The sequence below is a fragment of the Nipponia nippon genome, unplaced genomic scaffold (genome assembly GCF_047370975.1).
Source record: "Nipponia nippon isolate SJK-2023a ecotype South Korea unplaced genomic scaffold, ASM4737097v1 scaffold_7, whole genome shotgun sequence".
Lineage (NCBI taxonomy): Eukaryota > Metazoa > Chordata > Aves > Pelecaniformes > Threskiornithidae > Nipponia > Nipponia nippon.
The window spans coordinates 13,485,531-13,501,199 of record NW_028262391.1 but is presented as its reverse complement, the minus strand read 5'-3'; the positions used below and the strand labels follow the sequence as shown (position 1 = coordinate 13,501,199).

The window sequence follows — 15,669 nt, the reverse complement described above, 5'->3', positions numbered from 1 at the left end:
TGCAAGGTCTTGGCTCGGCAAGAGTCAGAGCTGTAGCTCAGATGAGAGGGGTTCCTTTGTCACCCAACCTTCTCCGCCAGCTCTCTCCCCAGGTAGCTGCATTTTCAAGGCAACAAACACAACTGATGGGTGTTCAGCAGAGCAGGACTCATGCTCATTTTCCAGCTCACTGGTGGGAGTTTCTTCAGGCACTGCTCTGAACACTAGTTCCTTCCCCACTGCCAGCTGTGTTGTGAACAAGCAACCATACCCCCAAAAAATTAAATAATAAAAAACCCCACACCTCTCACCAACACAAGTCTTGGGATCAAGGGTGAACATCTTTTAGGGCTGAAAGTTTCACTTCTCAGCCTTAAGTTGCAAGAAGGCACAGAGCTTGTTTTAAAGGCTGATTGGGATTGCCTTAAAGTCCATGGAAGGACAGTTGCTTTAAATAAGCCCGTCTTAATTACTTTGCACCTATTTAAATCTCACATGGTGGTACATTTTGGAGAAAAGCTGGGCTTGCTCTTTTTCTAAGACAAATGTAATAATAAAAAGCACTCTGCCTTGATCTTCCTGTTCATCTCCCAGGGCCCCTCTATTACTGCTGCATTCCTTTGTGTTTATCTGCCCTCTTCAACTCTGTGCTGCAATCAGCTGCGTGCGGCACCTCGTGTCTAGAAGTGACATGGCTGAGGTTACAGGAGAGACAGGTGCAAGGGGAGCTCTTGCCCCGAAGCTATCCAAAGGAAAAGAGAAGCTGGAGGGGAAGAGGGTTGTAAGGTATTTCAGATTAAAGCCGACAAACAGCAAACACCTTGCCCCAGGCTACACATTCTCTGCCAATGCAAGCTGCAGCGGCTGCGAGCCCCAGAAACAGCAAAGCAAACACGGCCTTCTCTGCAAGGGGGAGTTGTCACCTGTCAGGGATGTTTGCAAATTTATAGGGAGGTGGTGGTAAGGGGAGTAAAAAGAGCTTTCCTCCTTTTTTAAAAGGACAGGCTGTTTGCACAGGTTTGCGATGCATATTTTGCTTTGTAAAGGCTTTTGTGCAGCACTCAACTGAGCGAAGGTACTGTCTTCCACTGAAGACAAACTGGAACATTTATTAATGTACATACTGTAAGGCAGCGGCTCAGAGTACATTAATGTAAGGGTGAGGATGGGATGGAATTTCCCTGCTCCCCCTTCGGCTTGTCATATCTGTGAAAAACACTTCTTAAGAAGTCACCGTGCAGCTCAGCCTGTTCAGAAACGCATCTTGCAAGGCTGGGATCAAACCCATCGTAAGCAAGAAGTAACTGCACAGCAAAAGCTGCCTGCCCTCCTCTCCTACTCCAGTGCTCACTTCAGCAGTGGTCAGAGAAGACAAGAGGAAGGGATTTTCCACTGGTGTTTCACGACACCACAGACAGGAGAGGGAGACTCTGAACAAGGGCCTCAGGTGAGCCTATCAGCTACCACAGTGCCGTGCAGACAGCTCAGAGGAACTAGAGATGGGGAGGTTTTGCTAGCATTCAGTGCAGCAAGTCCAGGTTTGCGCACGGAAAGAGCAAAGTTTCTGCTGATGGCCTTTAAACTGTTGGGGATTGGTTTTTTTTAAGAGGACATAGTTCAAACAGAACATTACCACCTATTTTGAAAAGTAGGAGCCCCTCTAAATATGGAGAATTTTTTGGACTAGGTATTGAAGAGACATCATTTTACTAGAGCTATGCTACAGTGTTGGAAAAATCTGGGAAGTGGTCTTTCAGACCCAGATGCTGATTGAAGGCTTGCATGCCACTCCCCTGTGCCCAACCTGAATGCAGAATCAAAGGATAACCAGACCTGATATCAGTCACCTCTCCTTGTGCACTCGGAGTATCTTCACCACATTAGCTGAGCAGATACCCAACCTCAAAGTGGCCTTTATTAACCTTTGTGGTCTTGCAAGGAGAGAGGAGAGCACTGCAGTCTCCCCAGCAGTCAGACCAGCGGCAGTAACAGGTCAAACCTTCTGGCACCAGGGACTGCAATCTGCATGACCGGGAGCTCTTTCCTTGCATATGCAATCTTCCAGGTTACAAACGCTGCTGGGATGCAGATGGCCAACACTTGGTTGAGCAAATTAAAAATCGTGGTTGATTAGCCAGGGAATTAACCGACACAGTTTCTCAGGATTGAAATACAGAGGAACAAGAAAATTTAGAGATACCAACACAAATTTCAAACCACGCATGAATTTGACCCCAAAGTATACAAAACCCAGGAAGAACAGAAACAGGACACGAACAGTTCAAACTCCTGAAATACCTCCTGCTCCAGCCTGCAATAGCACCTGCCTTTTTCACCAGAGCTACTGCTAAGAAAGGGCTGGTCATCTTGTGCCAAAGACAGTGAACCAGCAACCACCAGTGCCTCATCTGCATTCCAGTCTCAAGGCACACTGGTGAGACACCCATGACCAAGACTTGTTACAAACACTCTCTGGCTTTGCCTACATAGAGACACAGGAGAGAAAAAACAAAACAAACAAAAAGCTACAACCATGGTCTGAAACCAAGTTTTCATTCATACTTGACCTTCAAGAAAAGAAAAACCAGTGAAGAACATCCTCAAGCCCCAGCCCTTGGTCATCTGTACCCAGAATATCAACTATTTTCACACTGAGGACACATAAACTAGTTCTAAGCAGGGAGAGAGCAGATACAGTTGAGCAGCCAGCCAAGTGCAAGAGACTCCTCAGCTCTTCTGCCTGTTTAGCTGCCTCATACCTCTCTCCTGCCATCGCTGCAGCAGGAGAGGAGGAGCAGGTAAGGAGTCAGCCTGCTCCCCCTCGCAGTCGCGGGGAGGCACAGAGGAACGATGCCTTCCCACAGGTCACGTACCATCCAGTTTAGCCACATGTACAGACGCCACTGTTCGCCACCACCAGAGTCACTTGGCAGAGCCATGCTCCCAACCAGCTTCTGTGGGTGGGACACAACAGGCCAAGTGAGAAGAAACTGCCTTGGTCAGAGGCAGTGGCCACAGCTCCTCCACCAAGAAGGGGAAGATGGCCCCTGGGCAATGCAGCAATAGCTCCTGCAAAAGCTCCTCATCTGTCCCCAAAGGTTAAGGAAGTTCTTCTCACTACTCACCCACATTGGGTCATTCAGCTCCGTGTCCTGCACCCGGACGCAGTCCATGCTAATCTCTATTTTGTTTGTAGGGCCATTTTCAGATGGGCCATCGATGAAGTTCAGATCGATTGGCTGAACCGAGCATATTGGCCTGAAAAGAACAGAGTAACGCGGTTAAAGTTGGCCAGATTTTGTTTCCCCACCCTCCCCACGTGCTAGGGTGTCACCCAGACTTAGGCATTACCACAAACTAGTCTCAGGACAAAGTAGGTAATTACTAGTGAACAACTACCTCATCACCTGCTATGCTAACAGCAGCCCCTGAACAGGGCAGGGCCTGGAGCGACATTTCACTGGCCTGACCAGAAAAATGAGATAAGACTGCAGGAGTTAAATCACAAAGACAGAATTCATGGAGGATTTATAGCAGTAACTGTCCCAGCATCAGTCATGGCAAGTCCGGAATGGGAACAGAGTCAGTTTTATTTCATTCAATGGACCTGACAGAGTGAACTCTGCACCATCTCCATGGCCTCTCTCTCCCTGGCATCAGCGAAAGAGGAAGACATGCAGCCTGGATGCAGAGTAATGACCCCATTTTCTTAGGGGAAAATGCCAACCATCCACCTTAAGTGACCATGTGGTGGAAAGCAGTCAGCTCAGCAACCAAAGGTCTTAAAGAGAGTCAGTGTCACTGGTCACCTCTGCATCTGTTCCCCATAGCCTGGATGAAGAACCTCTTGAGAGCTCAAAACCTGTCAGTCATCACAGACTCATACCTGTATCTTCTAATCAACAGGTACAGAAGACTCCAAAACCTCCAGCATCAGTCCCCTGAGCAACCTAATTACAGAGGCATCCTGTCCCAAAATGCCTTCTTCCGCAGGCTCCACATAAGGACTACTTACTGTTCCAGGAAGTCCCAGATATGCTGGAGCACCTCTGGGCTGAGGAATTCCCTGGGCTGTGAGCCGTGGGACATGGCTGATCTGTAGTAACTCTCCTTCCAAGAGAAGTGGCTCGGAGTTTCTACAAACCTTAAAAAACAAAAGCAAAAAAAAAAAAAAAAAAAAAAAGAAAAGAAAAAGAAAAACACACACACAAAGATATGTTGAATGCACAAGCCCAACTTGATGAAAACCCATAAATAGAAGCTATTGTGTGAAAAAGGAGACATGCTGAATTCCTGGAACATTAACAGCTGTACAACACACATTCCACACTGCTGCAGATGCTGTATTTAGACAGGAGAGAATTTGGCCACCCTTCCCAATAAGCTAAATACCCCTCAGAGCCCACTGGGATGCTGCGTCATAAGAATCCCAGAGGACAAAAAAAAAAAAGCCACCTTCCATTTTACCCCCACATAATCAACTTTCCGTATAAAGCAAGTAGTCTTTGCAGCAGGTGAAGCACCTAAGTGGTGTGTGATTCCACTCTCCCTGGCTAGTTGCCTCTCTAGATTGCAAGGCCTTGGATGATTCAGGTGACTTCTCCTACACTCAGCCACTGCAGCTGAGGTCTTGAACTATTTTTTTTTTTAAATTTGAATAATAATTTTTAAAAAAAAAAATCTTCTTTTCACTTTATTTTCTATGGAAATAAGTTCCATCACATCAGATTATATTTGCTTGTCTACCGCCTTCTCACCTCCAATCATTTCGGAGCCTGAGCGACTGATTTCCACCAGATCTGCTAATTACCTTGGCCATTTTTATCCCCTTAAGCTCCCACGAGCCTCACAGAAATAGGTGGGCCCAAGAGGAGCAGTGACGAAGCCGGAGCACTCGCGCCTTCCACAGCTGCACATTCTCATCCCACTGGCCAATTTCTAAATTCAAACGCAGCAGCTTTTACACCCGTGTCAAAATACTCAAAGGCTGCAGGGATGTAAACGCGGGGGTGGGAGGAATTTCTTGAGTATATTTGCAGTTGACAAAAACTCAACTTAATTAGAGTATGAGGCAGGTGACTGCCTTTCCTGCTAGAAGGATGGGGGCACCCTGCAAAATTTTCCTATGAAAGAATTGTTTCGGCACAATGCAAGTGAATGGCTGTGCTCCCTGCCAGGGCTATAAATGGATTCCAAAAAGAATTGGACGAACATTTGGTTTGGCACATTTTGGTGCTGTTTAACACAATGATCTAAAAAAATTGCATGGAAGATCCTAATTTATTAAGCTGCCAAAATTAAGAAAGAGTGTTTTAGAGGGAGGATCACACTACAGTTGTTCTTTTCCTCTGCCTTTTCCTGAAGCATCTATTTCTGGTTGCTCTCAGAGAGGGATCTAGCTCTCTTTACTGAATTTGTATGGCCTCTCCTGTTTTGAGGATGACTCTGGTCTGCAGAAAGCAGGGCTTTCCTCACCTCTGCTGCCCACAGAACTGCCTTTGAAAAGAGCAGACAGGTTTCCTAAGCTAACAGAAGTCAAAGCAGTTTTGGCCCCCAGAGCCATAGCTGAGCACACCTCAAAATAGGTGAAAGTATCACTTCAGTTGCTCATCCTTTTTGTGATTAACAAAAAACCCCAACATCCTTTAGAAGTTCATGAACAGCCAGAGACAAAAATAAAATTCAGAGGTGTCATAGCTAATAGCTCTGTCTCACAGATGTGAGCACGTACCCACACTACATGTGAATAAATAATTACAAATCCTCCGAGAACAGCAGTTATCCCACAAAGTACCAGAAATTACTCCTTTCAAGCTTTCAGTTTGGTAAGGCACTTTCAAGAGTGCTGCACTGAAACCCAGAACAACAGATCTGGCCTGAAGCCTGCTATATACGCTGGGAACCAGTGCTACTACAAGCTTTGGAAGAGAGCAATGGGGAGTGCATGCTCCCAACCCACTCTGCTCAATACCCTAACACCCGGTCCTGACCTCCCAGGAACGGGCAGAGAAACCCCACAGTGGGTTCTCCCAAACCACTGAAGTGCTCACTTTTAACAGTTATTTGCCACTTATCATGACTGCCCTTGACTTAAACACTAAAACCCACTTTTTAGGAGTTCAGCGCAAAGGTAGTGACAACAACCATCCACACCAGCTCATTACTACCTATACAGGAACCAACTTTACCAAAAAGAGTTATTACAAGACAGACTTTCCGCAGAGATCTTCTTTCCTTCAAAAAAGTCTCCGCGCAATGAGGTTTCTGCGTGCCATGACACGCCCCAGCTTTGGTTCACAGCTGCACAGAGTCCTAGGTCTCAAGAAGACAAAGCAACCAGTTCAGCCCTGCCTGCTCTGGCCCTTGTGGTCCCATTCAGCAGCAAAGCAGAAGTTGCTTCTCATAAGCCTACCCCAACCAAGCACTCTTCACAGTGCCCACAGCCTGCAGCACAGGAGAGAAAGGAGATATAGCTGCACGGACTGATAAAGTCAGGTTTGTTATTCTACGCCTCTGAAGCTGACAGAGCTGTTGGAAAGAGTCACACCAGTTAAGCACACAACCGGTGCATCCCTGTGCTAAACACAACTCCAAATTTCTCTGGAGAGGGGCTTTTTCCAGCTGTGTCATCTTTATCCCTGTACCCAACCAAGCACCTGGCTTACTGTTTCTAAGAAAAGCATTATCAAATTTTACCTGATGGCCAAAAAAGGCACATTTCCCAACACCAAGCAAAAGAAGTTCCTGGTTAATGCTTTCATGGAAGCAAAATTTTGAGAGACTCCAACACTCTCTGCAACACCTTTACTGCCCATACAGCACTGTTTCCAAAGGAGGCTGCAGGATTAGGTAGCCAACCTTGGCAAGGCACCTGTGAGAAGGCTACAGCATTACAGAGGTAGTGAGCATTGATTTTACTTAGTTTGGTGCATCCTTCTCTCAAGGTGGGAAAGAGCTCTCAAGCCTCAGGAAAACCGACTTCAGTTCAGCACAAACCTGCATGCAAGCTAAATTGTCTCCTTCCCTGTAATCTTAATAAAATCTAAACCTAGTGCCATTTTCCTTAACAAACAGCCTTCAAAACAGAGGAGCAGTCTCTGTCTACCGAACAGCATACCTAAGTGCCCAAATTTGCTCTTCCACAAGAAAATAACACCTAAAGCTTATGCAAGATCTATGCATAAATTTCACTACTCTAGTTAATTGTCTTTTCCCACATCAGCAAATGCTCTAGCTTCAGTAAAATAATCCCCGAGTGCCTAAAGTTAATAGCAGGAGTTTGCATTGTTCAAATTGTTCCTACCAGCTGCTTTTTTTATTAACAGATATTTAAACATCCCTTTTACTCGCAACTACTCATCTCAAAGTGCGTCGTAGGAGATAACACAGCCTGTTACACCAAACTACTGATTATGACAGGACAAAGCATGGTAGTAAGTCTTGTCTAGCGTGCACTCTGCTTTAAGTCTACAAGCTAATTCCCTGCATTAACTGCTGAAATAGTTGGCAGGCAGCTTGCCACAAGCAGAGAGCACTAACTGCACCAGTTTGGAACTGCAGAGGGATTTACAGTCCCCATCAAACTGCAAGCTGAATAGGACACTGCACATGCAAGCCCCTCCTTTAAAAACCACCAGGGTATTATTAATTAACAGAAATAGCAGGTTAAATCTTTTCTGAGAAGCAGCACCTCACCAACAGCACAGGGTTTCCTAGCACAGTGCTGGGACACTGCTCCTGAACCACTGAATCCCAGGACAGTTTCAGCCAGCAATTCACTCCCACTGAGGGGTAGCTCAGTTCCATCCTATTTATTTTGCCAAAGCAAGAGCAGCCCAGAGCCCAGGTGAAAGCACTTTTCCAAGTTCACTCTGTGGGCTGAAGCTTTGTGCACACTGATTGTTCTGCTGCCTCCTGATTATTTCCCCAGAAGTGCTGTGTTACAGCCCACCGGAGTGGGACTGCATCCCAGCTGATTCAGTTTGCCATCAGACTGACAAGTAAGATCTCTGCAAAACATAGCAATGAGAGCGACATGCCCCTCTAGCTGTACCCACACAGCACTCAATTTCAGAGTCTCCCAGAAGGCTGGGAATGTTAAACTTCACAAAAAACCCCCCCAAAACCAAACCCCACCCCATCAAAAACCAACAACCAAACAAAAAAGCCCTAGCAAGCACAGCATTTGCCTTTCATAAGCCTTAGCCCATCTGCACTGCTATTGCCTTTCCCTGGAGCTGAGGGTCCCGACATAGGTGGAAACAAAGCCCTGACTGCTTGGCCCAGCATGACATAAACTGGTGGCAAACTGGAGAGAAGACAAGATATTTCTGTTCCCACTACCTCACTCTAAGCACTTGCTTCCACTCTTCACCACATTTTCCCCCTTCCTATCTTCACATCAAAGACATTAAAGAAAAACAACAAGACAAAATAAAACAAGAAAACCCGAACCACTTTCCACCCCAGAAAACAATGACAGAACACTATTAAACTCAACTATTGCAACGCAGCAACACTTCTCACCCCAAAAGCCACCTTTCACTACAAATAACCTTTCTCAGAAAGGGCTAAACCCAAAACACAAAGGCTTGACTTACTGCTGGGGAAAAGGCACAAGCTCCTGAGGAAAGCAAGACCTAGGTTTGATACAGAGCATGCACAGCCCCTCCTCTGTAGCTTTAACCTTAAAGGCAGATGCCACCTGCTTTCACTGATATAGGGTCAGATCTGATGCAGGGTGCAGCTCAAGCACTGCTGGGGTGCATGCCTGAGTCCAGCAACCTCCTTCCAAAAGCAAGAAAGATTGTCACAACCAAGAGATAGTATGGTTTTCTTTGTTTTTTCATCCAAAACAGGCTTGGAGCTTCAACACTCTGAACAGCCCTGGGTTAGTATTAGAGTTTATGGGGAAACCAGAAATGAATAAGGTATCTCAGTGAAGCTGCTATGTTGGGTTTTAAGAGATCCAAGCACCTCCAGTTCTCCTTAGCTTCCCTTGGAAGCTGGAGCTCTGGGGTGGCTTGTGTTTCTCCAGCACGGTGTGCAGGCTCTCATAAACTATCAGTGTGCTTTATAGATGTGGAACTTCATGGCTTATTGGTGTAAAGCCAGAGTGTAAATTCTTGTGAGAAGAAACCTTTCACAGTAGGGATCAGCAAAATGATTCAGAGCTTTTTTTTTTTTTCTGCTTGTTGCCAAAGTTACAGGATGTTGCTTTCTGCTTCTCCCCACCAAATGTCTATCAAAGGTGTACAATTTTCTATCACTGGGTCTGTAGTCCTCAGGCAGTGGGCAATCAGATGGGGCCAGCGAAGTCTTTCTCTGTAAGCTACAGATCGTACTGTTTTTTCATGAGATATATTTCTCTAAAGGACCTGCTAGTGGAGTACTTAGGAAACTTTGATGCAAAGAGAAGAACACCTACTCTTATGAGGAAAGCACTTCCACATTATACAAATGAACCAAAAGAATAATTAATAATGTCTAAATAATGATATCTAATATGTCTCATTTTATTCATAGCTCTCAAAGTGCTCTACAAAGGAAGACAGTGTAATTACTCCCATCTTACCTGTGGGAAAACTAAGGCACCAGGAGGTCACAGGATTACTCATTGTTACTCAGCAAGCCAGTTGCACAGCCCAAAATACAGCCTTGGTCACCTGAATCCCAGTCTGCTGCTGCTCAAAGAGGAATTAGTGATTTTGGGTGTCTAGATAGAGAAATTCAAAAAGGCCTTAATTTCTTCAGGTAGAGTATGCACTGCAGTTTTTAGAGCAAGAAACCCCCAAACTTAATTTCTCTTCAGGCACCAAAATGCTGATGTCCAGGAATGCAAATCAAGGCTGCAGAAAGGCTATGACCGGCTTTAAGCCACACTCAGAGTTCAGGGTGGAAGTAGAATTCAAACCCAGATGCCCAGACTGAAAACTAATCTTTCTCCCTGAATGCTTACAGCAGTTAACCACTTAACAGCCCTTAATTCATACATAGATTAATATATTAGCCCTCAGCCATCACAGGGGGTTGGCCAGGTAGAGAAGTAAATCACAGAGCAGAGAAGTCGGCAGCCTCAGCTCCAGCAATCCCAATCCTGGTCCCTGCCTTCTCCAGTTACACCTTGAAGTGCATCAAAAGTAATAGTAAACAAACGATTTAAAGTTCATGAACATTATGCTTAATTGCCTGAATTTTGGTGTTAGTTGTATTTTTAGTTCTTGAGTGGGGAGGGGGCTCCTTTTCAAACTGCACTGTTAAAACTCAAGGAACTTGGCAGCCCTCGTCCTGCTGGAATTCCCCCTGCTCTGCATTTTAACACTGCAGTGATTTGTAGACATCGCTACCTAATGAAGCTCACAGCTGTGCAAGAGGAGAAGGAAGCAGGGTCTGGCAGCACGGGACAAGCGTGTGCCTGGCAGGCAGTGTCATCTGGAATTCCCCGAAGCATGGGGCACGCTTGTCCCCCACGGCCGCATCAGCCACCCTCAGCCGGCAAAGCACAGCCTAGAAGCACCTGTTAGAGACCTTTGGTAACCAAACAGGTTCATTGCTGTAAACAGTGGGGGCAAAATGAAAGCCCATGGGTAGACAGGCAGGCTTTCACCCCCCTCAAAGAGGAGATTGCTGTTGAATTTCAGGGATCTGTATTGCACCTCTATCTATGTCTCTTTCTGTGTTCAATTCATCAACAAGCAGCACCCCTTCTCAGCAAGAATTGCACTGTACTACACATTTTCCCATTTCTTTCTCTGCCTCATGCTATATTCCAAGGTCTTGGTTCATGATCACCCAAGAGAGACTGACTCGCATCCCAGCAGAGGCAGGTCCTGCTGAACTGCACTCACAAGTATTTATTATCCTTTAGATTTCCAGCCCAGCTTTCAGATTTAGCTTTTTAAAATCTAGACTTCCAGCAACTTCTTTAAATCCTTCAGATTTTCCTCCCATCTAACACTGCTCCTTTGTGTTAGTCCTATAAAATATCTCTGGAAGAAGAGTGATGGATGCATGGGTTTGGAACAGCAAATGTAAGGAATAACAAACACCAACACAGGATTTTTTTGATACAGAACATAACTTTCACCCATGGTTCAACTGTCCATTCTTTTTTCCCAGATCCTGCATTTTTCAGATGTTTCCCAGATCTGATCTGCAATCTCACTGAAAAACACATGGACAGCAGCATGAGTTATGGGGAAGGGAAGCTGAGAGAAAAGTGGTCCAGTGGCACAGAGATGTGCATTAGAAAACAAAAGAAGCTAACTGCCCAACGGGTGAACCCTGATCTTGGAAGTAGGCACCAACCAAGGAGATGGGGGAACACAAGAAGGAACCGGGAGGGACAGTGGCAAAGGGCTCTGTGACACTGCTGGTGTCCTACAGCATCCATTGAGGACAACCTAGGGAGGACTATTATCTTCTTCATATTCTCTAGGCAAATGACACTCGTATTGTGCATGCCCTGTTTCAGCTGTGAGATATATGATATTTAGAGGAATTAAAGCAATTCTCTCTCAGAGGAATGCTGATTGCATGGCTTATAAAAACTCTGTGTTCTGCTAGAGTCTACTGTAACAGTGCATCCTGATCTCCTTGTGATTTAAATTTCTCTTTTGGAAGCCACATGTGTGTGAGCAGAATGGAAAGGGGTAGGAAGGGATGGTTCAGCTTTCTGGTTGCTCTTTACTTGAGCCTTCAGTGCGCAGGCAAGACTGACCTATATCAAAGAAAGTGAAACTGGCTGCACAGAATGATCCTCCTAATTCACTATGCTGAAAAACACAAGGGGTATTTTTTTCCATTAATCATCTTCTTTCAGTTAGAGTCATCTTGAGTAAGACTATGCCCACAGTGGATGCAACATTTGCAGCTTTGCGGCGGCCCCTCAAAGCACGTTATATCACCGCAGCCCTGGGCTGCATGCCAGTGCCCTGCTCCAGCGCTAGCAGCAGAGCTCCTTTGGGAGAAAAAGGCTCCCTCTGCATTCCCAGTGCTACTGTGCCAAGAGGTTCCCAGATTGGGCACTGCATGGCCTGCTCCCTGCAAACCATTGGGAACAACTTCTGGAAGTAGAATTGGTTCAGATTGCTATCAGCGACCCTCACAGCCTGGGAACCCACTGCATCTCCTATTACATCTCATCACATTTGCTGTCTACATGTCATCGTTATCAGTCCAACAGCAGTGACCACTTCTACATAATACAGGCATTTCTTTGTCCTCAGGGCTTCAGGCAGCTAATCACTCCACCAGCACTAGAGGAACTGTCTCCTAATTGTTGGAGCAAAGTCACCCCTAATTTCTTTTCTCCTTCCAAAGATTCCTTCAGTGTCTTGTGAACTTTCCCAGACACCTCTCTCATCTCCCGCTCAACCTTGGACACCCCCTTCTCCACCCTCCCCTTCTCACCCATCCTTGGAAACTACCTCCTCACCCGGCCACGGACATCCCCTCCCCTTCTGCTCAGCCCTGACACCCACTCCCTTTCTCAGCAGGGGCCAAGAGAGATGAAGCTCTGGTCGAGGTGAAAGCACTGCCACAGCAATTCCTCCAACTGCCCACTGCAGTTGGTGATTTCTAGTCTGGGGTACAGAGCCCTCATGACCTCCACAAAACCACCCAGGAGCCTGAGCAATCCATGTTGGGAAGCCCAGAGTTAGAGTGAAAGCCTGGGCCTCAGGACACCCAGCTCAATCCCTGCGCCATGGGTGGCCTGTCCATCTTTGCCCTTCCATTCCTCCGGTATAGCAATGCCACCAAATTTGTAAAGCACACAGAGACATGTTGACCGTCAGTACACCTCCAGGGAAACATGGTCCTGAGACCTTCCAAATTTAAGTAACAAAAGAAAATGTGAATCTCCATCCATTTTTAAAAAGCATTAAAACCAAAACCAATTAAAAAGCAGTTGCAATTGTATTATTTTGTAACTCACTTTTCCAGTCAATCCCTTCCTCAAACACATTTGCAGCGATGGTTAAAAGCAGTGCCCATCTGGGGAGGGAGGAGTCAGAGCTGCTGCGCAGAGGTTAGAGCTTTTACCGCAGTAAGTGAGAAAGTCTTCTCAAAAGCAACATGAGTGGAAAATCCAGGCCCAGCCCTCAAAATTCTGAGGTATTTTTAAGTCAAGTCCAAAAATAAGTATCGCAAGAATACAGGCAAACTGTTCAAAAGCCACAAAACATTTTCAAGTCCATTTTAAAAAAAATTGCCTTTGGTCCAAACAATAGACATCATTTGCTCAGTTTTAGATACCCAGCTGAACGTTCATTTGGGTCTACCTTTCAAAGGTTACCGCAACACAAGACTTTCTGCAGTCAGCTAGCCAGCCCTGATAGTTTTACAGCAGGGCAAACGGAGTGATGCCTCCTCCCCTCTGTGCAGGTAACGATGAGCACAAATGCCTACTGAGAGGTCTCCTGCTGGGTTGGTGCTGCCTCCAGCCCCGCTGCCACATGCCAACCTCTGCTGCCTGGCTGCAGCTACAATTAAAGACAACAGGGGCCATCTTTTGTGCCTCCCGGGGGGACTGCCTAACCCAAAATCACCCCATGACCCACTCATCCACCATCAGTAATGCTTTGCAGCAGGTGCCTGGGGGCACATCCACAAGCTGCCAGGGAATAAGGAGACTCGGAGATCTCTGCTGTTGCATTCTGCTGCGCAGTATGGGGAGACCCCTCATCTTTTCTGGTGGAGGATGGGAGAAAAGGCAGGTGTTAAAAGCCCAGAGCAGCCTAAAACAGCTAATCACGTCCTTTCCAATTATCCAGATCTCTGCAGCATCAGGGAATAGTAAAAGAAAAGAAAGCAACAACCCCAGAAATGACAGCAGGCGAGGTAACTTTCAAGAGATGACAGTCATGACAAAATACAGCTATTACAGGCCTTCATCACTATCATCACTACTGTTCTGTAGTGATTTTAGGTATGTAGTAAGGAAAATCGAAAAGTTCTGAAGAGGTGATGGCCAGAAATCTGACCTTCCTGAGGCTTGCTGAATCAAATTCCCCATTTTGAGCTTTGCTCATCAGTATTTTTCCTGTAAGCACAGCATTTACCCAATAACAATATCTACAGCAGTTCATTGCTGTTCATTTTTTACAAGGAGCTTGCTTTCAGTATTTCCCACAGGAAATGAAGAGGCCTGGGTTTTCCTCCTTTTAACTATTGTCTGCTGAAATTTTGCAGTGTTGAATGCAACCAGCATCTCTCAAGTTTCACTAGTCTACGTCCATCACACCAATACAGAGACCACAACACAGAATGAGAAATTACTTTATTTATTACAGATGGTAAAATAATCAGCCAAGCACATCAGAGCTTCAGAAAGGCAGTGGGGGGTGTCAGGAGCTGGCTCTCATCAGATACTACAAGGCCCTGAAAGAGGCCAGAGCTGGCAGGGAGAGGAAAAAAGGCACCAACAGAAAAGTTCCACTTGCAGACAGGGTATAGCAGCAAGGAAAGACCTCGGCTACATCCACACCGCTGGTCTGGCCTGGGTTCAAGGCCTGGTTTGTGTATTATCCCTTATCTACATGCAAACACGTTTTTCAGATGTGGCCCTGGCCTGAGCTCTGGGCTGTCTGGAAAGGAAATGACTGTGAGCTCTGTTGAGCCCAACCTCTCATTTTATGTAGTGTAGACAAGTTAGGCATGGTCTAGGCTGAGCTTCCTACAGTCCAGTCCACCACCAAATGTCCTGAGCTCATCCCTCCCTAAGGACTGTGCGCGATCAGAGCAAGTGCCAGCTACAGGCAGCACATCACCAAGAAAACCTCACAGCCACTCTGTCAGTGGACAGAGCAGTATTTCACCTAAAGAGTAACAGGGTTAAAACAGAAAAAAACCCACACATAGAGGTATAGCGTATCTGCCACTAAACAGAGTGTTCTCTGTTTAGTGGCAGATACGCTATACCTCTATGTGTATGGGAACTGACAGAGCGACTCTACTATTAGATATGGTGCATTTATGTGGAGTCCTTCCAAGGCAGCTCCACAGAGGCTGTGAACACTCAGTGCAGCATGCAGCCACTCCTGACCACGAGATGTCTGTGCCTCATTCAGCCCATTACCGTGAGGCTTAGTGAAGAAAGAGGAGACTTTGGCAGCATGTGACTATGGACTTTGGAAAACCAGGTAAGCTCAAATCTCCAGGTGTCTGACTGCCCTCCACATCCCTGGGATGAAGATGCTGGGTGTAGATTTGTGGGTCAGGACCAAGGTGCTCAGGGGGCTGTGCTCTCACATCTGGTCTTGATAATGGGCTAAATTGAGCGCCTGTCCTCACCCTCCTGCACCAAACACCATTTTTGGGGTGTTTCCAGTCAGCAGGAGACAGAGTAAGGAGCTTCTGCCTCTCTTCTCCCTGGTAAGGAAGTTTCAGTCCCCTCCTAACCTTTTCTGAGCACTGATGCCATCCAAGAGATGTTTGTCTCCTCCAGAGACAAACAAAATGAGAGATGCAGGATTCGGCTCCCTCCCACCTCTGCTACAACTGCATCCACTGAACTGAGTGTGCTTTTCTGGCCCAAACTAGCAGGAATACCCAGGCTCCATGGCATGGCAGAGGTGCACACAGCAGGGGCTTTTCTGGCTGTGCTTGCAGCCCTGATTGCTCATGCTGGGCTTGCAGCCCTGCAGCATGCTGTGAGCTCTATTTAAAGCCTGGCACAGGTTTCTTGCA

General features: G+C 46.3%; 1 protein-coding gene across 5 annotated transcripts in view; it reads right to left on the bottom strand.

Moving 5' to 3' along the window:
* The window catches only part of TP63 (tumor protein p63), a 91,713-nt gene extending 83,069 nt beyond the window's left edge, over window positions 1-8,644 (bottom strand). For 3 of the 5 annotated variants that reach the window (XM_087738925.1, XM_087738926.1, XM_087738930.1), the window contains exons 1-3: window positions 8,580-8,644; window positions 3,995-4,123; window positions 3,105-3,237 (exon numbers count right to left, since the gene is read on the bottom strand). In XM_087738925.1, the coding sequence (XP_087595051.1) occupies window positions 3,105-3,237; window positions 3,995-4,123; window positions 8,580-8,638 (321 nt within the window). In that variant the 5' untranslated portion in view covers window positions 8,639-8,644. Of the gene's footprint in view, window positions 1-3,104; window positions 3,238-3,994; window positions 4,124-7,669; window positions 7,752-8,579 lie in introns of those variants that run through there. The other 2 variants (XM_087738927.1, XM_087738928.1) reach the window with 2 other exon arrangements.
* Between the last annotated feature and the right edge of the window lie 7,025 nt (window positions 8,645-15,669).